Source organism: Lepidochelys kempii, chromosome 19 (genome assembly GCF_965140265.1).
Source record: "Lepidochelys kempii isolate rLepKem1 chromosome 19, rLepKem1.hap2, whole genome shotgun sequence".
Taxonomy (NCBI): domain Eukaryota; kingdom Metazoa; phylum Chordata; order Testudines; family Cheloniidae; genus Lepidochelys; species Lepidochelys kempii.
This window is the reverse complement of record NC_133274.1, coordinates 11832534-11855463: the sequence shown is the minus strand read 5'-3', so window position 1 is coordinate 11855463 and position 22930 is coordinate 11832534. Positions and strand designations below refer to the sequence as shown.

The window sequence follows — 22930 nt, the reverse complement described above, 5'->3', positions numbered from 1 at the left end:
ACAGCGGGAGATAACGAGCTGCAGGCTGGGTTTCAGGGGCATCGATAGGGCCGGGTGGTAGAATCCTACCCACTGTCTGCTCTCACCAGGCTCCTCCCATGCCGCTGGTGAATGGAGGGGGGGCTTGTGGGGCACCTGGCCCAAGGAGGTGCCAGGGGCTCTGCTGTCCCGGGGCAGGCTGCACGCCCAAAGCTCTCCCTTCCGTCTTTCCGATTTCCCCAGCTGAGCCCCTGATGGAGGTGGAGGATGGACTCCTGGACATGCCCCATCACCTGCTGCAGCAGACAGAGGACCAGCTGCCCTATGGTGACCCCGCCCCCTTCGTCAGCTTCTCCCCGCCTCTCGACCAGGACGACTACCTGTGGGGGCTGGAGGGGGGCGAGGGAGTGAGCGACCTCTTTGAGGCCTATGACCTTGGTGACCTACTGAAGAACTGAGCTGGCGAGGGGGCCCCTCTCCCTCCTTGCTATGGTGCTAATGGCCTTGCTGGAGTCCGGGGCTCTGACTTGAAGCATGGACTCCGAGCCCCTGCCCTCCCGGCCACCAGAGTAGGGGCATGGAGACCTCCTGTGGGGCAGGGCTTCCTCCCGCTCCTCCCCACCCATGCGTGATCTCCACAGCTCCTCCTCCACTCTTCCTTGCTGCTGGGGCCAGCACAGACTGGGCGTAGCAGTCAGTGCAATGCAAGACCCCAGAGGGCAACCTGGGGAAGAGTCTCCCACCACGTGCCCTAAGAACCTACTGCAGGAATGGAGCGCCTTTGCCCGTTTACCTTTTTCCCTGCCTCACACACATGCCGGTAACACGTTCCTGGCCTGTCCAGGGATGCTGGGGCTGGGCAAGGAGCCCCTGGGAGACTGGGACTCTGTCATAGAGAGCAAATCTTCTCATCCTGCCCCCGAAGCGACCCATCTGCAGAACACACAGGGTGGCTGTGTCTGGGGGGCGGAGCGGGAGTAGAATGCTCCGTGGTCTGCCAGGGGATTTGCGTGGCGGGGCAAGAGATCCCGTTCCCTGAAATCTGGGCAGGGTGGGGGACGCGTGCGCTTGTGTGAATGAAGAAATCCTTCAGCTCCTGCAGCTGCTTGGGGGCCCCAAAGGGATCTGTGACGGCAGTGCAGCTGCGGGACACTTGTCTGTTTCGCTCTGCCGGGCCTGGGCGGCCCCTTTGGATCTGACCCAGATGGGTCTTGCTTCCCCCTCCCTGAATGTTTTGCTTGGAGCGTACGGGGTCCGAGCCAACCCAGAAATGCAGAGTGAAACCTGGTTTGTAATTGCAGCCGTCAGGTGGCTTTTGATGTGAACGGTCAGCTGAGAATGCCTCCGTAGGGCCATGGCCTCTAGGGGGACTTACCAGGGACCTGCTCTGATATCTTGTAATGAAACTTGAAACAAAGCGAGTCTGGGGTGGAGGGCGTGGTGAGACAGGGATTCACCTGCCCACTCACCTGCGATGGGAGGGATTCCAACTGCATCTCCTCCTTCCCCTTCGACTGACCCTAGGCCCCACCCCCTCTCCCCTCCGTCCTCTCACTGAAATGCCTGGCTGCCTTCGCCCTCAGTGGGTCACTTGGATCTGCTCCATCTAGACTGGTGCCAAGCGACCTGCTCCGTTGCAGGCTGCTGTGAGGGTCACATGTATCCAGTAAATGGGCTGTTGTTCCCATGTGAGTCCCTGAGTCCAGGGTTACCCCAGATCCTTCCTGATTGGATCAGCCCTTCTCTAAATTCATTGTTGGCTTAGCATGGGATCCGTTTCAGAGCGTGGGAGGAGCCCCAAGTGCCACAAGCTGGGCTGGGTCCCCTAGGAGACCAACTGCTCCCACCTCTTCTCCTTCCATGGTAGATTCTGGGAACAGGGTGGATTAAATTTGGGATTGCCAAGGTAGCGTAAGAGAGGTCTGAATGACCCGTGCACATGCGCTGTGCCTTGTAAAAACCAGGCCGTTAACCTCCACTGTGCGTCCTGTGAGGCGGGACTAATACCCGTGTCCATGTTGTGCTTTAGGATCCTCGGGGACAGGGTCTCAGTGGCGAGATCTGGACCATTATCCAAGCCCCCTGAAACAGAATGGTGTTCGGCTTCCAGGATGTGCCAGGGGCTTGCAGACCACTCTGGTTCACCAAGGTCCTGGTGCTGGTTGCTTATTGACTTGCTGCTTTCTGATTGGCTTGGTGCATGTCCTGCTTCGGCCAATCGGAGACCAGTCATCTGCACACCATGAAACACACACCCGATCAGCTGCAATTTAAACTTAAATCTGCTAGTGGGACATTTAGTGTGAAAATGGTCAAACAGGGGGGCCGAGCGCTGTGCGCCTACACGAATATTTATGCAGCTCATTGTGGCTTGCTTTTTTTTAATTTGAGGTGTTGAGCGTGCGCCGCTCCCTCTTTAAAATCAAGCCACTCAGAGGTGCCTAACCATGTGGATTTGGGTTGCAAACCTGAGCTACCGGAGTTCAGAAATTTTGATCTAATCTTCCTTTATTTTCACTCATTGCCAGATTTTGAGAATCTCACTAGGTGCTTCTCTGCATTTTTAGGGACCTAAATTCCTCTGAAAACTTGGCCTGTAATAACGAGTGGCTCCACCGTGTTGCAACCTTGTTAGCCGCAGATTCCATTGTCAATAGTTTTTTGCAAAATTCCAGAGGGGAAGGGGAAGGTAGCTTTTTATTTCACTCTCTCCAAAATTCATCCCTCCAGAAAGGCTGGTTTGGATTTCCAGGTTTTCAATATTTGCACAATAGCTATTGGTTCACGGGTGCGGAATTTTGTCATGTGACATCCCATTAAATTCTGTCTTAAAAATGGAAACAAGCACATTTTCTTAACCCCTTCTTGAATGCAGCTTCTCCCTGCCTGGGGAGAATGCCAGACGGAGCCTGCAATGGATGCTGGGTGGGTCGCATCCCGTTCACATCTGCCCAGTGGCTCTCCCTGCAGGACTGGGGCTTGTGGTATTGTAGCCAAAATGTCCACTGAAGCTAACATTAAACACTTGGTTGGCTTTTAATCTAGCAAAGGGGTTTAATGCTGCCCGGATACTATGGTGATGGGTAGCACCTTCCACGTAAAATCAATAGCTAAGTCCTCATGGAGTCTCTGACACGTCTCTCTGCTTGGGGGTGAAATCTCTGCTTGGGGGAAGGGTTTTGATTTTGTTAATTTGCCCCCCTTTGTGTGTGTGTTTGGGCATTGGGGTGGAAGGGGGGTGTCAGTGCAGAGTCAGTCTCGTGGTCAGATGCTGGATTCAGCTGATCTCCGTTCTTACTGACCCACCTCGGAGCTCCCCCATCTAGTGTCCCTGTCTAGGGGAGCGTGTGAGAATGGGAACTCCCCAAAATGGGGTGTGAAGAGCTGCAGGTGGCTGTGCTTGAGATGGAGAAAGGGAGGGCTGGCTCATTCGAGCCCCTTCTGGACAGGCATCTGATCGAACCAAAGGATGTTTTCTGGCATCTCAATACGCAACTGTCCCGGGGAACTAGGTCTCCATCTGGAGGTGGCTGTCATGTACCTAAACGAAAGGCCACTGTTGCTCTGGCAGGGGCTCTGTAGCTCTTGGTTTTTCAGGGAGAATCTGCAGAGATGGGACTCTGAACAGCATTAGTGTGTCCTCGAGAACTGGAGATGGGGAAAACAGTTTTCCTAATGCAACCATGTGCTATGAGGATCTCCCCTCCCCCCTGAATAATCCAAGTCCAACCCTGCTGTAAAAGTGACAGTCAAACCAGCACTGGAAGTGGCATGGCTGTGTCTCAAATGTGCTCCATGGATGAGTAAAGATATGGCTCTTTGAACTGCAACTTCCCCTTGCATTGGAGAGTCCAACTGGGTTCTCTCCTTGCACATCCTCCCCAGTAAGAAAGGTTCTGCTGGCCAGGCGAGGCCCACACCATCCCGTTATCCCAGGGTTTGTACGGGTGTCACTGAAGTCTGAGCTGCCTTGTCTGCAGTGGGGGGTTTGCCCCAATTCCAGCCACCTGTGGCTAGCAATTGGTGTAGTAGACCAGGCACTTGCCCTTGCTATAGGCTGGGGTGGGGTGTACTAGTGCCAATGGAAGCTGGTAGCAGTTGGCCTGTCTACAAGAGGAATTTGCAGGCAGTGCAGATGAATTGGGGGGCAAATCTAGTGTGCACATGTCCTTCGTTAACTGCTCTGATGCACAAGGGAGACTAGAATCCAGCTCCCCCCCCCCCCCCACAGCAGCACTGGTGGTCAGATCCGACCTGGGTCACAAGGTGTTGTGTGGGTTGAATTGACAGAGGAGATGTAAATTGGATCAAGCCAGCGACCAGCTGTCAATACTCTAGACAAGGCCAGCTGTATATTAGCGTGTGCTAAGTGGGCAGAGTTAAGGGTAGATTGAGCTAGTTAACACCATCTAAAAACTAGATTGCTAAATCCTCATCTAGACAAAGCCAAAATGGAAGAAACAAGACTCCGGTCAGGTCTATGCTAAGTACTTCTGCTGGCTTAGCTTTGCCACGAGAAACCTCAAGCGTTGAAGCAGTGATAACAGCAATGTAGTCGCTTTCACCAGTATAGTATGTTTCACTCAGGGTGAGGTGTTGGTTGGGGTGGTTTCACAATACGAGCTTTACCAGTGTAGCTGTATCCACTTCAGGAGCCCTTTGCTCATATGGTAATGCTAGTTTGCTGTAAAGCACGCTTAGAGTAGACATGTGCCCAAGGAGCAAATTGGCTGGAAAAAGGCATCACTGGAAAATAATTCATTTTCAGGGCAGAGCTGCCCACTGAAATCGACTTGAGGGGTGTGTGTCTGTACCCATTGAGAATAAGCTTTTTTTGGAAATAGTCAGGGGTTTTTTGTTTTGTCTTAAAGTCTGATCCTGAACTTGCTTTGTACATAAACCTGAAGTGTCTGTGGGCTGAGACTGGTATATGGCTCCTTGTTAATACCTGCTTTCTATAGAGTTAAACATTAACTTAATCATTCAGGTTTGGAATCCTGTCTGTTGTAGAACAGTTCTCATGCCAGTTGCTGGCTTGACCTGGCTTTCCAGGTGAGGCTTTTAACTGGAGATGAGTCTAGGCCAAAAATCTCAGATCTGTACTTTGCCGCTCAGTCTTGTTGTGAGTCTTAACAGGGCATGTCTACATGGGGAAGCTATTCTGGAGTAAGCTAGGATCTGAATTTAATGCACTCAAGCTGTTGTGGGATAGCTACTCTGGTCAGTTTCCCCACATAGACAAGCCCTAAGAGAAGTGCCTGGGAGGCCCTCTTGAATCTCCAAATCTCTTTTGTGAATGGCATATGAAATCCTTCAAAGATCCTGGCTCGGGGTGTGCCGCTGGCTTTTGTCTGAACCTTGTAAAATTGTACAGAATTATTGCACTGTATTTATAATGGGAGCCACCTTTTTACACTTTTTTTTTAAGTGAGTGTATTTAAATCATTCCTGGGGTGGTTCTCCTGAAGTCCAGTGTGACAGTGTTGTGGGTGTGAATGTGTTTCTTTTGTAAACGTACGGCACTTGAAGGTTTGTGAGCAAAAAGAAATGAATAAAAATGCTTTTTTGAGCCTCTGTTCTCTGTAAAGGAACCAAACCAGTTGCAGTAGGGTTTGGATTTTTTTCTCCTACCGTTCTTGATGTGAAACTTCTCTGTTTCCAGTCCCCCAGGCTGGCAGAGAGAGAGAATGCTGCGGATTCAGTGTGGTCTTCAGGTGAGGGTGGAAAGAGAAGGTAGGGCTACTGGTGACTTTCGAAGGATGCTGCTAAGAAGTGGAGTTGAGCTCAAAGGCCCACCTGTTTCAACCCAGCCAGAGAGAAGGCCTGGCAATGAATAGATGGTGGTGGGAGAGGGAAATAGAAATGGGCAGAGTTGGGGGTGACTATTCTCTTCCTAGATTTGGTCGTTCACGATTCCAGGGTGATCTGTGCTTGTTGGTAGCCATGCACTTCATACAAGGCACCATATGAGCTCCTTCATTGACAGGAGAGATCTGGCTCATGGAGAGTGAGCTTTTCCCACTTCTGACAGTCTGGGCGGGGAGGGCACCCCACTGTTTCCCTGGGCTAGGACTCCACTGTAGTGTGGTGATTCTGGCTCCCCCTGGGTTGAAGCAATGGCCAGAGCTGAGGTGGAGAAGGAATCGTCTCCTTCTTCCAGCTCCTTGCCTGGGCTGGCAGCAGGGTTCGCAACCACCTTCTGCCTGGAGGACTGTGGGGTGGAGAATAACCAACGCCCTGCATCACCAGAGATTGCAGGGAAACATTGGCCTTAAAGACAGGTTTCAGAGTAGCAGCCGTGTTAATCTGTATCCGCAAAAAGAAAAGGAGGACTTGTGGCACCTTAGAGACTAACAAATTTATTTGAGCATAAGTTTTCGTGAGCTACAGCTCATTTCATCAGATGTCTTAAAGCCATCCATCCTTCCTCCCTGACTCTGTTCATGCTTTGCTCGTGGACCAGGGACCTGGTATCCTGAGTTGCTAGACTTAGGGACATAGGAATGGTTAGTTCTCTCTCCAGCAGTGACTGATACCAGTTGCTCCAGAGGATGGTGCCATAGCACTTCTGGTAGCAGTTATGGGATAACCTCCCCCCAGGGAAGCTTTTTCCTGATCCCAATAGTTAGAGCTTGCCTCGCCCAGAAGGCTGAAAGGAAAAGATCCCTTCCAGAAGTCTTCTGTGATACCTCTGGATGTTCTTGTTTATCCATCTAGATTCCTTTTTTGAACCGCAGCGGTTTTCATCGGTTGATCGCCAAGTGCTTTATAAAGGCGGTTAGTAGCATTACCCTGGTTTTAAAGATGGGGAAACTGAGGCACAGAGGTGCCGTGACTTGCAGAAGGCCACCCAGCTGGCCAGTGGCAGAGCTGGGTGTAGAGCCCAGGCAGTCAGATGGGCCATGGCGGCTTCTAACCACATGGTGTGGATTCTGTGACAAACTGCCCCACGTGTCTCCGCAGTAAGCTGCGTGTAGAGGGCTGTGATAGTTGGACTATGAATTGGTGGTGGGGGTGCAGCAGCTCTAAGGAACCTGGCTCTGTTCCAGTCTCGGGGCTGGGGCGAGGGTTGGGGGGCTGAGCCCTTGGACTACTGTAGGACCTGCCCCTAGCTCGGGGAGCCCTGCGCCTAGGAACCCTGACCGTAGGGCAGGTAGGCTACCAATAGGAACCCGTTCCTATGGGTATGGCTCCCCGCCCCAGGGCTAGGGGTCCTATGAGTGGGGTGCTTGGAGGTTGCTCAGTACCTGCAGAAATCTGGCTACTGCCCTGGGGGCTAAGGGCTTAACTTTAGGCTCCAATAAAGTTTGTGTCAGGGCTTTTTTTGGCTTTGGCGGTTTAGCCCGTAGCGCCACCTAGTGCCCAACTGCTGAAATTGCCAGCTGGAGGTGTGTGCAGAGCAACAAACTAGATTCTTTTCAGAGGAACAGCCGTGTTAGTCTGTATTCGCAAAAAGAAAAGGAGTACTTGTGGCACCTTAGAGACTAACCAATTTATTTGAGCATGAGCTTTCGTGAGCTACAGCTCACTTCATCAGATGTTTACCGTGGAAACTGCAGCAGACTTTGATTCTGAGCCCCAGTTGGCGTTTGGAGCTGAGTTTCTCCAACTCTTCAAACCCCCCCCTTCCCAGACAGGGAGAGAAACACGTGTCCCTAGCAGCTCGGCATCCAGCACCTGCTCATGCCTGCTCCTTTCTGGCTGAAAGGCCTGGAAGCTACCTTTTTAAGGCCCTTGTCTTTACACTTTCAGCAGAGACCTGGCGTCGGAGCTGGGCCAGCCTGGGCAACCGCTGGGCAACCTTCCTCTGCCCTGCCTGGCTGCCAGGCAGCCTGACCTCTCTGCTCAAGTGCCCCCCCCCCACTGACCTGAGAGGGGTGCTGGGTCTCCATGCCCCAGCCCTCTGCCAACAGCCCCTGTAGAGGGCATCCAGTGGCAGGAAGGGCAGGGCTTAATTTGTGCCAGGGCTAAGCCCTGGCACCTCTGGACTTCCTGCATCCGTTATGAATGGAAAATAATTTGCTTGAGCCTTGGCATCTCTTTCATTACAAATTAAGCCCTGAGTAAGGGTCTCTCTTCCCATAGAGCACCCCACACCCACCCGCCCCAACGGAGAGTTAAGACGGATGAGTGACTTAGAGGGGAAAGGCAAAATGCTGCATTCTCAGTCCATTTCCCAGCACAGTTAACCCCATGAAGCCTGCAATGTTCTCTAACTGGACACCCTGATGTCTTATTGCTGGGTGGAGGAGTGCGGGGGGGAAAAGCCTCAGGCCCATTTAATCAATGTCAGGGGCCAAGCTCCCTTCCAGGCAACTTAAACATGCAAAGGTAATGAGGTGGTCAAACCACTACCTCTGTCGTGCATGGGATTGCAGCTCTGAAAACTCGGGGGGGAATTGTACCCCTTTTCTCCCTCCGCCCAACCGCTCCCAGTGAAGGGGCTGGGCCTGTTCAGGGGGTCCTGGCTTTTTCCCCCAAGATCCCTTGTAGGATATGTTTGCCTGAGACCGTCTTGAGAGAGCCCTGTCTCTTGTGAAGGACATGCACTGGGAGGGCAGCTCCAACTGAATTGCTGTAGCAGCAGCAGGGCTAGGTCCTAGCAGGAACCGCTACAAACTCTGATTTGTACCAGTGGAGCCAGCCATAGTTTTAAGGAAGGTTCCTTTGCTCTGGGGTGCAAATCACAGCTGTATCTGTGCCAGGAGTTTGCATCCATGCAGATGGCTGGATGCTCTAGTGTGGCTGTGGCATCTGGGGTCCTTATGCTGTGGATGGGACTACTAGAAAGAATCCAACAGCAGAGGAAATGGCTCATTAACATAGTACTTAGCCTCATGGGAAGGGTTCTCCCCATTTTACAGATGGCAAAACTGAGACCCAAGATGAAATTAGTTAGCCCTAATTTCTCTGAGAAATTAGTCTCAGAGAATCAGCAACAGTGCTGGGAATAGAGTCCTGACTCCCAGTCCAGTGCTCTCTCCACTAGACTTTCATTGCTCCAATTTATTTTGAATCTTGCCATTCTACGGCAAGCATTGGATCCCAGAGCAAGTCAGTAACAGAATCCAGGGCTCCAATGCCTCGCCTAAAGCTCCACTGTGGAGGCGATACCTTGCTCTTATCAATAGTTTGCAAAGCCCTTTACAAAGAGGGTCGGTGTCATGATCCTTGTTTTACAGATGGGGAAACTGAGGCACGGAGAAGGGAAATCGGTCGCCCAGGGTCACCTGCAGGCCAACGGAAGAGCTGGGACTAGAACCCATGTCTTCTGAGTCCCAGGCCAGTCCACTATCCATTAGGCAATACTGCCTCCCCAAATGGCTCCTGTCTTACTAATGATGGCACCTGGGGGTGGAGATCCCTGTGCTTTAGTAGAGCAAGAGGCATTTGGTGCACGTGGGGGAGGGTGGACATGAAACACTCCCCCCTCCCTGCCCCTGCCATTCCTGCACTGATTGCCTCTGCCTGGTGGAGGGCTGCTGGGGAGCATGTAACATTCCCGGGGGGACAGTGCTCAGCATTTGGGTACCTCCCCTTCAGGCTGTTTTGAGGTAATTTTATGCATGAATACATGAGAGCCCTTGACCACTTCTAACCTTCCCCCCCCCCACTCCCCAGTTTCAAATACTACCTGGAAGGGCCCTGCCATAGGGGGTGGGAAGGCAGCGTTGCCTAGAGGTTAGGCACCTCTGTTCTGCTGCTCCCTGTGTCTCATTTACCCATCTGCAAATTGGTGCGATGATGGAGCGTGTAAGCGGGGGAGGGGGGCGTGTGCTGCGAGGTGTAATACATGCCTGTGAAGTGCTCATGGTCCAGATGCGATTTGGGTTCCATCTCTGCCAGCCCTGGCACTGGCTGGTGAGCTCAGTCCCCTGCCTGTGGGCACAGGCCATGGCAGAGCGAGAAGCTGTGTGCTGGTGTCCAGAGACAAAGGACAAAGTCTGGTAAGAGCCAATGCTGGGAAAGCCTGGGGCATTGGGCGGGGAGGCCGGGGCTGGAATAACCAGGGGGTGGAGGGGCTGCAGGGCTGCCATGAGGGGCATTGGCAGAGTTTGATTGCAGGCTCTGGGTCTGGAAGAACAGGGAATGCAAATACAGCTTAGCAGAGCTTTGTTGTGCGAGGAGCCTGGGGATGGGAGTGGGAATTGCGGGACATCAGCAGATCCGTGTGCGCTTGGGGATGTGGTGGGGCAGAACAGGAATATCAGGAGAGGCTACTGGCTGGGGTTGACAGAGCCCTGGGTGGGCCCCAAGTCGAAGAGCAGGTTGCGCTACAGATTGGGATTGAGGGGCATGCTGGAAAACTGCTCAAACTCTTCGACTCTGCTGGTCCTGGTTCCAGAATTGAAGGCTGGCGCTCAAACAGCCCCCAACCCTCACTGCTCTTTACTCTGTGTGCTCCATTGCAGGAAACCTGCCAGGGGAGCTGGGTGGGAACTGGTTTTCTCCTCCTGTGAAAACTGAGACTTTGAACAATTATCCCATCTTGCATCCGGCCAGGAAATAGAAAGACTACGGCTAATTTCAGATCATTCCATTAAGCTGGCCAGTTTCAGGGGGGAAAAAATTCAAAAATTGTTGAGTCAAGAAATCTGTGGAATCTCTCCCGGGGATAGGTTTGGTTTTGACAAATCAGCTTTTTTTTTTTTTTGGATGGAAACACCTTTAGTGGACAAGCTCCCAACCAGCTCTACGCTGGGCCTTCTTCGGGCCTGGCCTGGCCTGGGGTGGACACCACCGGTGAGTCTTGCTCCTGGATGATGCAGGGGGAGTGGCCTACTGTTTCTTGTGTATTATTGTGATCCCTCTGGCAATTGACAGCTCTGAGCGACTCCCACTCTGTCGCCTCCCTGTCCTGCCCCAGAGAGCTTGTAGGGGAAAAATTGAGTCCCCTAATTGCCTGTGCTGGGTCTTGCTGAGTATTGGCAACTGCAGGAGGAAATACCTTGTCAGATGGCCCTTGCAGGGGGTAAAAGGGAAGCAGGAGGGCAGCCATGCATCCTAGACCCTTAAATAGCTGTAACACCAACCCACCCGAGGGAGAAGCCTGCCTGCACCTAACCACAAGCTGGCTCCACCAAGCCAGATGTGCTCTCAGCACCAGCTGTTCCCCCATTCCATTAAGATCAGGGATCTTTTTCTAATGGGGCAGCATTAGTTGCCCCATCGTCAAAGTTATAGAGTTCAGCTTTAACTCTTTCTTCTGTATAAATGACAGGTTTCAGAGTAGCAGCCGTGTTAGTCTGTATCCGCAAAAAGAAAAGGAGGACTTGTGGCACCTTAGAGACTAACCAATTTATTTGAGCATGAGCTTTCGTGAGCTACAGCTCACTTCATCGGATGCATCCGATGAAGTGAGCTGTAGCTCACGAAAGCTTATGCTCAAATACATTGGTTAGTCTCTAAGGTGCCACAAGTCCTCCTTTTCTTTCTGTATAAATCTCACTGAAACGACAAAACCCAAGGCACAGACTATAAACTCTGAGGATAGTTTGAAGTGCTTACGGCATGGGGGTTCGATGGGACACACGCTGATGGTCGCAAGCACTTTGGAGGACAGGGTTAGACATTGAAATGACCTTGACATGCTGGAGAATTGGTCTGAATTCCACAAGATGCAGTTCAGTAAAGGCAAGTGCTAAGTAAAATGCAAATGCAGTTACACAATGGGGACTAACTGACTGCAGATGCTACTGCTGAAAGGAATCTGCGGGCTCTACTGGCATATGAGTCAACAATGGGACGCAGTTGCAGAAAAGGCTAATATCGTTCCGGGGTGTATTAACAACAGCGTCCTGCATAAGACATGGGAGGTATTTGTCCCGCTCCACTCGGCACTCAGCCCTGGGGTACTGTGTCCAATTCTGAGCGCCGTGCTTTGGGAAGGATGTGGACAAGTCAGAGAGAGGTCAGAGGAGAGCAGCACAAATGACACATGGTTTAGAAAACCTGAGCTATGAAGAAAGGTTAAAATAACTGGGCATATTTAGTCTGCAAAAAAAAAGACCGAGGACCTGATCAGTCTTCACATAGGATAAGGGCTGTTATAAAGAGAACAGGGATCAATTGTTCTCCATGTGCCCTGAAGGCAGGACAAGAAGTAATGGGCTTAATCTGCAGCAAGGGAGATTTAGGTTAGATATTAGGGAAAACTTTCTAACCATAAGGGGAGTTAAGCTGTGGAACATGCTACCAAAGGAGGTTAGAGAATTCCTATCATTGGAGGTTTTCAGGAGTCGGTTGGACAAACACCTGCCAGGGCTGGTCTAGGTTTACTTGGTCCTGCCTCAGTGCAGGAGGCTGGACTAGATGACCGCTCAAAGTCCCTTCCAGCCCAGCATTTCCCTAATTCTGTGATGCATAGTGTGACCGTGCATCCCATTTTGGCCAGGGCATTCCCTTTTTTAAGCCCTGTCCTGGCCATCCCACCCTTTTTGGCAAAGTGGGCATTTGTCCCATTTGCCCGACTTGATCAGGTTTTTTCCCTGAGGAAAGTGCAGATTTGGCAACAGTGAAACATTTTGCAAATTCGTGTCCATGTCGCTGAATTGTTTCTGTCAAAAAAACAAACTTAAAAAAAAAATAGTTCCCACCCCCCCATCAATGGTTTGTTTAGACATTTTTGAAATGAAACCTTTTGATTGTTTTGGTTTGAAGGGACTCCTTGTTTCAAAACCCCCTTTCACGGTCTTTGTTTTTAAAGTTTTAAAATGGTCACAGTAGAAATGAAATGTTTGTTTGGTCCAAATGTTTCAATTTTTAAAATTTTCTTTGAATTGCAGAAAACTTGAAACATGTTATTCACCCAGCTCTAACCATGAGTTCAAATCTAACCTCTTCAAAGCACTGTTTCAATTCCCACGTCATTCGCAGTTCCTATGAACTAAGACCATGAACCCCACCTCAAAGTCTGTTAGGGAACAGCTGCTGACCAATCCCCTCCTTCCGTTTTTTAAATAAGCTAGCAGCGGGTTTATGCAAGGTCATGGCAGGCCCACAACCAAATGCTCTAAGAGGAGACCCCCAATCTTATCTGCTGCACCATGCTGCCTTTCAGAGTGTTGGTTGCCCTATCTCTACCCACACGTCTCCCCCTAAGCCAAGAATAGAACCAGGATTCCTGAGCACCAGAAGTCAACTGTTGCCTACGAAATGATGGTGTAACCCGTGAGTAATATGTGGGTTAAATTAAATCCTCCTCCAGCAGCTGGTCTGGAAAGGGGCTAGCTGCTACTTCTATAGGTCAAGTGGTAAGGGTCAAAGCCAGGGAGCTGATGGGCAAGGGGCTTAAATCCTGCTGCAGCTGCTGATCGACAAGCCGGGGGACGATGGTTGTATCTGACACAGCTTAAAAACAGACTTTACACTGAAAAATTGCGATCTGTAAATTATGGGGTGCACCACTCTCAGACACACGTTTCAGTTCATTTGTCCCACATTTTCCTTCTGTGATCCACTGGGTTGGTGGGTAGGTGTGGGTCGGATGATTATCTGCAGAGGATGTGAGTCTAGGACACCTCTCTGCTTGAGAGCCTGGCTCTTTTGTACAAGTGGTGCAGACTCGTGCTGTTCGCTCAGGAGGTCACTGGTTTGCTCCCTGCTGCTGGTCAAGAAGGCAGCTGCCTGTGTCCTACTAGGACGTGGCTGAAGGTGCAGGGAGCTGGCTTGCACGGGTAGGGAAGGAGGAGAATTATAGGGTTAGCTGCTGCTGTATTACACAGGCATATGCAGCTGCTCCTGCCTGGCTCCAATTTCCTGAAGTCCAGGTGAGGCCATGGCGTATTTTGGAAGGTGAGTGCTGACACGGGCTCCTTCAGGGATGTTTCCTCCAGCGGATGTTCTCCCTGCTAGCCGTGAGGGGCTGGTCTTCCTTCCAGTCATTTTTAAGTGGGGCTCACACGTTAGAGATGCACAGATCAGTCACAAGCAGCTGCTACAGGGCTGTTTCACCCACTAATTCCCAGGCCGGTGCAGCTCCCCGTTCTCCTGGCCTCAGGGGAGCCGTGCACAGAGGGACACCAAAGCAGGATAAAAAAATTGGACATTCACTGATGATGACTGTGTTTAGTGATGATGCCGCTGGCAGGGACATGCCCTACTTGCCCCCTTACCTTTAAAGAATGGAAATAAGAAGTTAAAGTCTCATGTACTTCCCCCTGCTCCCCTTCCTCCTGGCTCCAGTTCTGGTGCCAGTCGGCTCCAACCCTCCATCTCCAACAGCCATCCAAAATATACCCCCCCAGCTTTGCAATCTTGCATTCTTAATGCAAAGTCCTAATGCCATGGGTAAGGCGGACTAGCCACCCAACGGCATGGAGTGTGGGAGGAGCAGCTGTGCTGAGCTGGCAATGTAACTGACGGCCAAGCCTCTGCGGAAAGACGCCTACCTGGCAGTTTGCCTCCTGCTAAGGTGATTACTCAGTTCCCTGGCCAGCAGGTGGCAGTGCTGAGGTTAGAAATCAGGAGTTCCTGGCTCCCAGTCCTCTGCTCAGTCCCCTAGACTTTGCTGCATTTTTAGCCCACAGAGTGATCAGTTGAACAGGATCCACCTGGTTAGTTGTTCTGAAGGTGCTGGGGTGGTGGGGTCCTTTAGTGGGTGCTTCCTCTCCACCTCCACCCATGCTCCTTCCACCTTGGTCTCAATCCACCTCCGCTAATGGACCCTGGCAGAACAGGCCAGACTGGCAGTGCGGGTTCCTATCCAGCCCAGGGCTGGGGCTGCCGGGCTGGATTCCATGTGGCGACGACTTACAGCAATTACAGCGCAAAGCTGGTCTGAAAACACTCGATTCATCACATTCTTCTGGCAGCAGCGAAGGGGCTGGAAACCCCAGTGTGGCGGGAGAAAAATCCCTTCCCCAAACGCATTCCTGCCAGAGAGGGAGCCCGTTAACCCCGTGGCTGCCGGGCTGCACTGCAGGGCTGGGTGGAAGGCAGGGGCTGGGGGAGGGGGGTTCATCAGAAGTGCCAGTGGGCAGTGCCATCCCAGTATTTCCAGGTGCCTGTAGGTGGCATGTGGCGGAGGCACTGGGGATCCATTATGAACTCCTGGACCATCTCCATTAGGCAGCACCCAAAGGGTTAACTCGAGGGTCCTGACATCCCTAAACTGTAATAGGGAGACTTCCCTTTCCAGCAAATTAGAAGGAAAATGTGGTTTGATTTTTCCAGCTGCTGGGCTAACCCCCTAGCCTAATCGCTAGCAGGCCCAGCGACCCTGCCTTGACTTCCTCCTCTCTGTGCAGCAGTGAGTGTTTGGGGAGGGGTTTGTTCAGACTCGGGGCCCTGATCCGAAGTCACTAGGTGTCCGTCCGTTGACTCTGGAGGGCTTTGGCTCGAGCCCCGCACACGGGCTTGGAAGTTGCAAGGGTTAGAAAGCTGGTGGGGCATGGCAGGAGAAAGCAGACGCAAGGGCAGCTGTATTTCACACTCCGAGAACTAAACACAGGAGTTAACGCTGCGGATTAAAAGCCACAACTGTGGATCCTATAAACAGGATAGAGTTAATCATCTCCACCCAGGAGAAAGAGAGCAGATGGGACAGGGGCTGGGGACCGGAGTGGGAGGAGATGGTGCTCTGCTGGGGGATTCGTTCTGCTTTTAAAGTGGAAGCAATTTGGCTGTTTGAGGCTGAAAGAGCTAAGACTTAGGCCAAATCTCTGAAACCTGGAGGCCAGCAGTTTGGCTAAGGCTCAAATTTTCAAAAGCACCTAACTGATTTAGGAACCTAAGTCCTACTTACTTTCAGTGGGAAGTGGGCTGCTAAGGCCAAATTTTGGTAGGTATTTAGATACCTAAAGATGCAACTCACCACCTTGCGGGTAGGGGATTCGCAAAGGTATTTAGGTGCCCAACTCCCACTGAGTTCAGAGTTAGGCAGCCAGCCACTTCTGAAAATCCCATTAGGTTCATAGCTGCATCTTCAGGTCCCTAAATACCTTGGAAAAATCTGGCCCTAGGCTACCAATTCACTTAGGGTAATTTTTTCAAAAGTTCCTAAGTGCAGGGTTTGGCAGCTAAATCGGCAGCTTGATTTTCCGAGATGCTGGCCCCACCACTCCCAGGGCTTTGCTTTGAAAATCAAGTTGTTATTTAGGTGCCTAAATGTGAATTATGGGGCTTAATGTAAGACAGAGACCTTGCTGTGCTAGGTGTAAGAGACAGTCCTGGCCACAGAGCACTCCCTGGCTAACTAGATGAGACGAAAAAGGGTGGGAGAAAGGAAGTTTAATGATCCCCATTTTACAGATTGGGAAACTGAGGCAAAAAGTGACCAGCCCGACGGAATTTGTGACCGAAGCAAAACTTGACCCCATCTATTCTGAGTGCTAGGCGAATACCTGAATCACACAACTGTCTTTCTGCTTTAGGTGCCCAGCTTTGAAAATCTGCAGCTGTCGGTGAGGAGACCTACCTGTGTCAGGCCATGGCGTAACATCCTTCCAGCATGAGGCAACTGATACTCTGAGGTGGCAGTTGTTTTGTTTTAACTGATCCTTTGACTTTAAGAATGGCCCAGTCAAAATCAGGGCATTGGCAGCTTTGCCAACTCTTCCAATTCGTTTTTGGGCTTGCCGAAAAGAAAACATGGCTGGAGTCCATGTTCTGGTCTGGTGCCGCTGCCATTTAAGCCTATATTAAAAACGGTGCATGAATGTAACCTGACAAGCTCACCCGGCGCTCCTGGGGGAAGAACCCCCATGCCGCCGGGGTAATGGACAAGCTTCGCCAGGGTGTGAGAGGATCCAGGAAAAGCACCTGCTCCCACTTGTGCGACTGAGCCTAACTCAGGGGCCTGGCCCGCCGTTGTGACGATCCCGGCTGGGTCTGATGCGTGCCCTTTGGCTGCTGTGGTTTATCAGGCTTACGACTCTGCGCTGAAGGAAGAGACTCAAAGTGTCTAGCGAGTGACTCAACCCAGAGGAGGACTAGGAGCACGGAAAACGGGCAGGAGGAAAACTTTGCTGGGGGTGTGGGCTGGGCTTGCTGCTTTGACTGATGTTTCTCCAGGGATCCTACGGGAGGTAGGCGGGGGCCTGATTCTAACAGAGGTGGCCTCTGATTTGCAAATGAAGCATGCAGGGCATCTGCCCCAGGCGGAGGCGATGGGGGCCAGGTTTGTACTGCGGCATGTGGCTTCAGTCTAGCTGAAATTCATTGCACCGGGCCGACGGTTGGGCTCTATGCAGATGACGCAGGGAGCTCTTCCTTCTCTGCTCCAAGGGTGCATGCTGCCCTCAGTCCCCATGGGGCTGCAGACAGCTGCCTTGTAAGTGTCAGTCGCTGGGCCCCCGACATGACAGAGGAAGGCTTCCATTGGCTGACGGGAGCAGTCAGGATCTGCATTGGCCCTAATGCCCCATGGGCAAGGCTATGTTTACGTACAGCTTCCCCCACCCTGGAACTCTGCATGGGCAGGGAGTGGCTGTGGATACCCCCAGGGGGCTTTGTCTCAGCGACTCCCTGGAGCTCCCAGAAGCTGTCTGGCCACACCCGGGCGCCCCCCTTCTCCTTAGCATGCAGCACGGGTCCCTTGGCACGATCCTGCTCCTTTGGTCCCTTGGGGCAGATTGCTGTGCACACTGCAGGATGTTCTACAGCTAAGCGATGGGATGCAGACGTTGCTGAGCAGCCCCATGGATCTGAGCAGCCAGGAATCCGGGCAGGGGAGAACAACAGCCAGGGACTCAGCAGGGCTGGAAGGAAGAGGCAGTGCTGGGTGGGGAAGAGAAGAGCTGTGATTTTGATTTTGTTGTGGAAGGCTTGGAGGATCTGGGCCCTGCTTGGTCTAAATGGGCCCTGCCCATCCTCCGGTGCAAATGACCAGGCAGTGCTGGGTGAATGATGTCGGCCCACCTCTCTAATGATCCTCAGGGCAGCCTGGCAGAAAATACCAACGGGCGTGACCATGTGACTTCAGAATCCTTGGACACTTCTGCTGCCGGCCATGTCAGTCACACCAAACCTGGATGTTCAGTTTCTTGGTGGGCAAGGATGGAAAGAGGAACCTACTGGAGAACCTTCCCTGCATGGTCTTAGCTCCATGGTCCAATGGCCGGCCATGTCGTCTCTTGAGTTACGCCGGTGGAACACCGTGAATTGCACTGGTGTAGCTGAGATCAGATTCTGGCCCGAAGGGAGGAGACCTGCTGCTTTGCATTTTCTATGCATCCTACAGCAAAGGACATTGGCTGGACCCCCGAGTCAAGGAGAAGATGGGTGGAGCTTAGTGATTATGTGCTGCATGCCAGACATCAGACTAGCTCTCAGCCTGCAAGTGTCCTGTGGATACTGCATGGAACTGAGACCCGGGTTCTAATTATGTGTCTGCCACTGACTTGTTTGTGACCTGGGGCCAGTCACTTCCCCTCTCTGAGCCTCAGTTTCCCCACCCTCGTGCATTTATCTTATTACACTGTATGCTTTTCAGGGTGTATGCCCTGCAGCCTGAAACCCTAACGTATAGGGAGTTTGGTGTTGCCACCTGTTGGTAGGGTGATCAGACAGCAAGTGTAAAAAATTGGGACAGGGGGTGGGGGGTAATAGGTGCCTATATAAGAAAAAGCCCCCAAAATCGGGACTGTCCCTATAAAATCGGGACATCTGGTCTCCCTAGCTGTTGGTGAACAGGCAGAAGAGAGGCTCAGAGCTGCTTGAGAGCTCCAGGTGGACAGAGGTGCCATCGGGGAGGGTGCTCTCTGCTGCCATCTGTTGGTGAGCAAGGGGAAATGTAACTGGGCGAGGCTTCATTTGCATTTGTTATGTGGCAGAATGGGGCGTTTTGCTCAAAAGACCGTTAAGTGTTGAGTTTGGGGCAACACGACGTTATTGTCCGTGTTTGGGAATGACAGGACAAACAAACTGCACCGAATGTGCCTGGTGTGAGAGGTCACCCTGAGAGAGAGCGTGGTTCAGCACAAATGGATAGCAGTGCCTAGCCAAAGCACGAGGAGGTAGAGAGAGAACGGGGCTGTATCTCTTCCTGGGAGTACCACTGCCTCCCTAGGGACAAGGACTCTGTTAAGCATTCTTCAGGCCACTCAGTTCTCTCCAAAGACTTTGCAGTGGTAGCTCAAAGGCAGCGTGTGGCGTGGAAGCTGGAGGCAGAGCTCAGGCAGGTGATGGGGCTCAGGAAGCCGGAGAGAGCAGCAGGAGCTTAGCTGAAGGACACTGGTATGGGCCTCCCAACCCCGCTAGCACAGCTGCAACCATGTCCCTGGTGCAGGGTGGGAGAGCTCTCAAAGCAGCCAGAGTTCTTGGGCCTGGCCGACCAAACCCTGAGTGTGGGATCTGGTGAGGAGGGAAGTGGCTGAAAGGCCGTAGCCACTCCAAACTACCAGAGCAGGACTCGGATTGAGGCTATTGCAAAGATACCCAGGGGTGGGGGTGCGTACATGTGCGTGTGCGGGGGGGGGAGGTCTTACCTAATAGGTGTTGCTCATTTATTAATCCCTGGCTTTCCCAAATTTATCCTGGGTCCTTTCTCTTCCCTCCTCCCCAGTAAAGTTCTTTGTTTTTAAACCCCTTGTGAGGGGGGAGGTATGGCTGGGCAAGATCCCAGTGTGGAATAGATAGCTTCCCAGGTTTCTGGGTGTTTAAGTTTTCAGTAGAAACACCTAGGAAATTCAACTCGGCCCTTTTTGCTGCCGGCAGCACCTGGCGGAAGGGTTCCAGGGGCAGGGACTGGCCCAAAGGGACCCTGTTCTCAGGTGGGGTTTCTAGGCGTTGCCATAATACAAATAGTTACTGAAGAAGGATGAGAAAGCAAGGAGAGAAGGGGCAAGAGAGCACTGGAAGCCCACAGGCAAGCGGAGAAAAGCAGAAGAGGGAGCAAAACCCCTTCTTCAAACACGAACATGCTCAGGGAAAGCAGAGAAACCACAGGGAAAGCAATCCAGCCCTCGTCAGTTTCTTGCTGTATAAACATTCTCTCCTTCCAAGTTTGCTTCTCTCAGAGCAGCCTGCCCTGCTTGCCCAGACAGGGAGCCGAGTGAGGCCTGGTCATTTGAAACGGGAGGGATAAACACCTGGGCTTGGGACAGATTGGGCTGATTACCGTCAGGCACCCGCCTCCCCCATTTCACAACCCTTCCCGTCCCATGATCCCTTCCCAGAAAGCTGGTGAGTCAGGGCGAGAAGGCTGCAGGCAGTTGCCAGTGCAGCTAGAAAGTGATTCAGCAGGATCTGCTGTGGACAGTGTCTTCCCCCCACCCTCCCGTGCAGTATGGAGCTCGCTGGCAGGGAGCCCAGTTCTCCTGTGGGCTGCAGCAGGGACATTTGGTTCATTAACAAACAAATGTCAGAGCTCTGACTCCTTCCTCCTTGGCTCTGCTGGGCGGGAGGAACGCACGCTACACAGCTCCCTCATGCCCTCTGATCCCGCCAAACGACTCCCCGACGCCGGGTCCCTCCACCCCCTTTTGATAGTGTCAGGGGGCATCAGGCTCCTCGAAACGGGGCAGGCAGGGGGGAAGCCACTGCTCATTAATAACGCCACCCGGGCTGGATCCACGGCAGGTGGGGCCCAAGATGAAGGACAGAAGCAGGACCTTCCACCTGGCTCTATCTTGCTCATGTGCGGTTGTTTTTATTAAGGGGTGTGGCTCCTTTGTTCCACACTGGGGGTCCTCTTTGGGTGCACAGGACCCCATTAATTCATGCATTCAGTCTCGCCACATAAATCTCTGCGTTTAACCTGACAACCATCCGATGAAGTAGGCTTTAGGTCACGAAAGCTTATGCCCAAATAAATGTGTTGGTCTCTAAGGTGCCACAAGGACTCCTCGTTCTTTTTGCTGACTTTAGAAGCTTTGTAGAGGGGAATGGGGCAAATTCAGCCTTGGTGCAACTCCATTGGTTTCAACGGAAGCTACCCCAGAGGTGAATCTGGTCATCTGCCCTCCCCTCCCCTCCCTCCAGCCCACCAACATTCCTGTGCTGCTGATCAGGATCAGCAACCTGTTTGCTTTCTGATGACAGCATTGCTGCCCCGTCTCCACGGCTGGGGTCCAGAGAGGTCACCGTGAAAAGAACAAAAAGTCACAGCAAAGGGCAGAGAGAACCCATTTAACCATCAGCTATTGCTCAACACGACACGGGCTATCCAGACCACTCTGCACTTCCAGGCAGCAGTGGGGTAAGAACTCACGTCCTCCTGTTCTAAAACCAGAGTGTGTTTCTACTTGAGTTAAAGGCAAATCCTCACTTGCCAGCTCGGGTCTTTAATGCACCCGTAAGCAACCCTATTCTGTCCAGTAGAGGGCAGTGGTGTATATACAGCCTAACCAGCTCATCATCCTGTTATTGTTATTGTCATTGCCATGTTGCAGATGAGGGAATACAGGCAGATGGGAGAAATGACTTCCAGAGGGAGCTGGAATCCGCCTTAGAATTCGCACTCAGGACTTCCTGGCTCCTTGCCCTGGGCTCAGACCATGTGGCCTTTCTCATATACACCAGGACATCACTGCTCACTCTCTGAAGGCTGGGCACAGATGGGAACTACCCTGAGAACGGAGGTCAGCAGGGTCCCATGGCTTTTGGGCCCCACACGACAAGAAGGATGTGGAAAAATTGGAAAGCGTCCAACGGAGGGCAACAAAAATGATTAGGGGACTGGAACACATGACTTATGAGGAGAGGCTGAGGGAACTGGGATTGTTTAGTCTGCGGAAGAGAAGAATGAGGGGGGATTTGATAGCTGCTTTCAACTACCTGAAAGGGGGTTCCAAAGAGGATGGATCTAGACTGTTCTCAGTGGTAACTGATGACAGAACAAGGAGTAATGGTCTCAAGTTGCAGTGGGGGAGGTTCAGGTTGGATGTTAGGAAAAGCTTTTTCACTAGGAGGGTGGTGAAACACTGGAATGCGTTACCTAGGGAGGTGGTGGAATCTCCTTCCTTAGATATTTTTAAGGTCAGGCTTGACAAAGCCCTGGCTGGGATAATTTAGTCAGGGATCGGTCCTGCTTTGAGCAGGGGGTTGGACTAGATGACCTCCTGAGGTCCCTTCCAACCCTGATATTCTATGATTCTGTACTGTCCCCTACCACATAGCTTGGCAGCATGATCTAGCACAGGGCTTGCTGCTCCCCTGCTAATGGTCACGATCCATGTCGGGTTCAAGTCTTTGGAAATGTTTTCTATTGATTTTAAACTTCCTGAACAGCGCACGTCTCCCTGCACCCCTGGTTTTCTGACTGTATGGAGTTGGCGGGAGAGATGTGGTATCGGAATGACTTTTTGATCAGTACTAACAACTCTGACTCCCATTATAAAACAAAGGTTCTGTCCATTCACGGCCAGTGAAGCACTTTTCCTAGGAGCAAAGGTGTTAACCCTGGTGTCACACCCAATACCAACCTGCGTAATTACATCTCGATGCCCTGATTGCTCTTCTGCAGTTTCTTTTGGAGATGGGCTCCTCCTTCATTTCCTGACCCAAAATGCTGTGTAGCCCTGGTGCAGGCTGTTAAACGGCTGCCGTGCTCCACTCCAGAGATGGCTGCATTTTTGCAAAGTTCTGTATTTCTAAAGCATTTATGTGGGGCCATATCCCTCCCCCTGCCCCCAGCAGGGTATTTGCACAGCGCTGCCCACGCTGTGCAAAGTATTATCGGGGCTGTCAAAGTGCTAGGCCCTTCAAGGCCCATTTCTGCGGTCAAGGGGACCTGTGAGACCCAAGGCTGAAGAGTCTGAAGCAGCCCGTCCTTCTGGAACCACAGCTGCTGCCACTGCTGTGTGATTCCACAACTTGGTTTGATTTCCATAGCGGGAGTCCATGTTGTGACATTGTGGCTTGTAACGAGCTCTGGCTATAAGGTGGCTCCTATTCGCCTCGGCCCCGATCCACAAAGGGAGTTAGGCTCAGTGGAAGTTAGGAGCCTAAATAGCTTTGGATCTGGGCCCTCCTGCCGTTTCTTTTCCAACTCTGCTGAAGTCCTTTATAA

The 22930-nt window shown here is 52.0% G+C and overlaps 1 protein-coding gene across 2 annotated transcripts in view; it reads left to right on the top strand.

The window, feature by feature from the left end:
* Nucleotides 1-16406, top strand: part of E2F2 (E2F transcription factor 2) — a 40153-nt gene extending 23747 nt beyond the window's left edge. Inside the window, exons 7-8 of one of the 2 annotated variants that reach the window (XR_012155621.1) lie at nt 223-799; nt 16353-16406. Coding sequence is in view for 1 of the 2 variants with exons in the window: in XM_073317667.1 (XP_073173768.1) it covers nt 223-437 (215 nt within the window). In the remaining variant the exon portion in view is untranslated. Of the gene's footprint in view, nt 1-222; nt 5608-16352 lie in introns of those variants that run through there. The other variant, XM_073317667.1, reaches the window with a different exon arrangement.
* The last annotated feature ends 6524 nt before the right edge of the window (nt 16407-22930 follow it).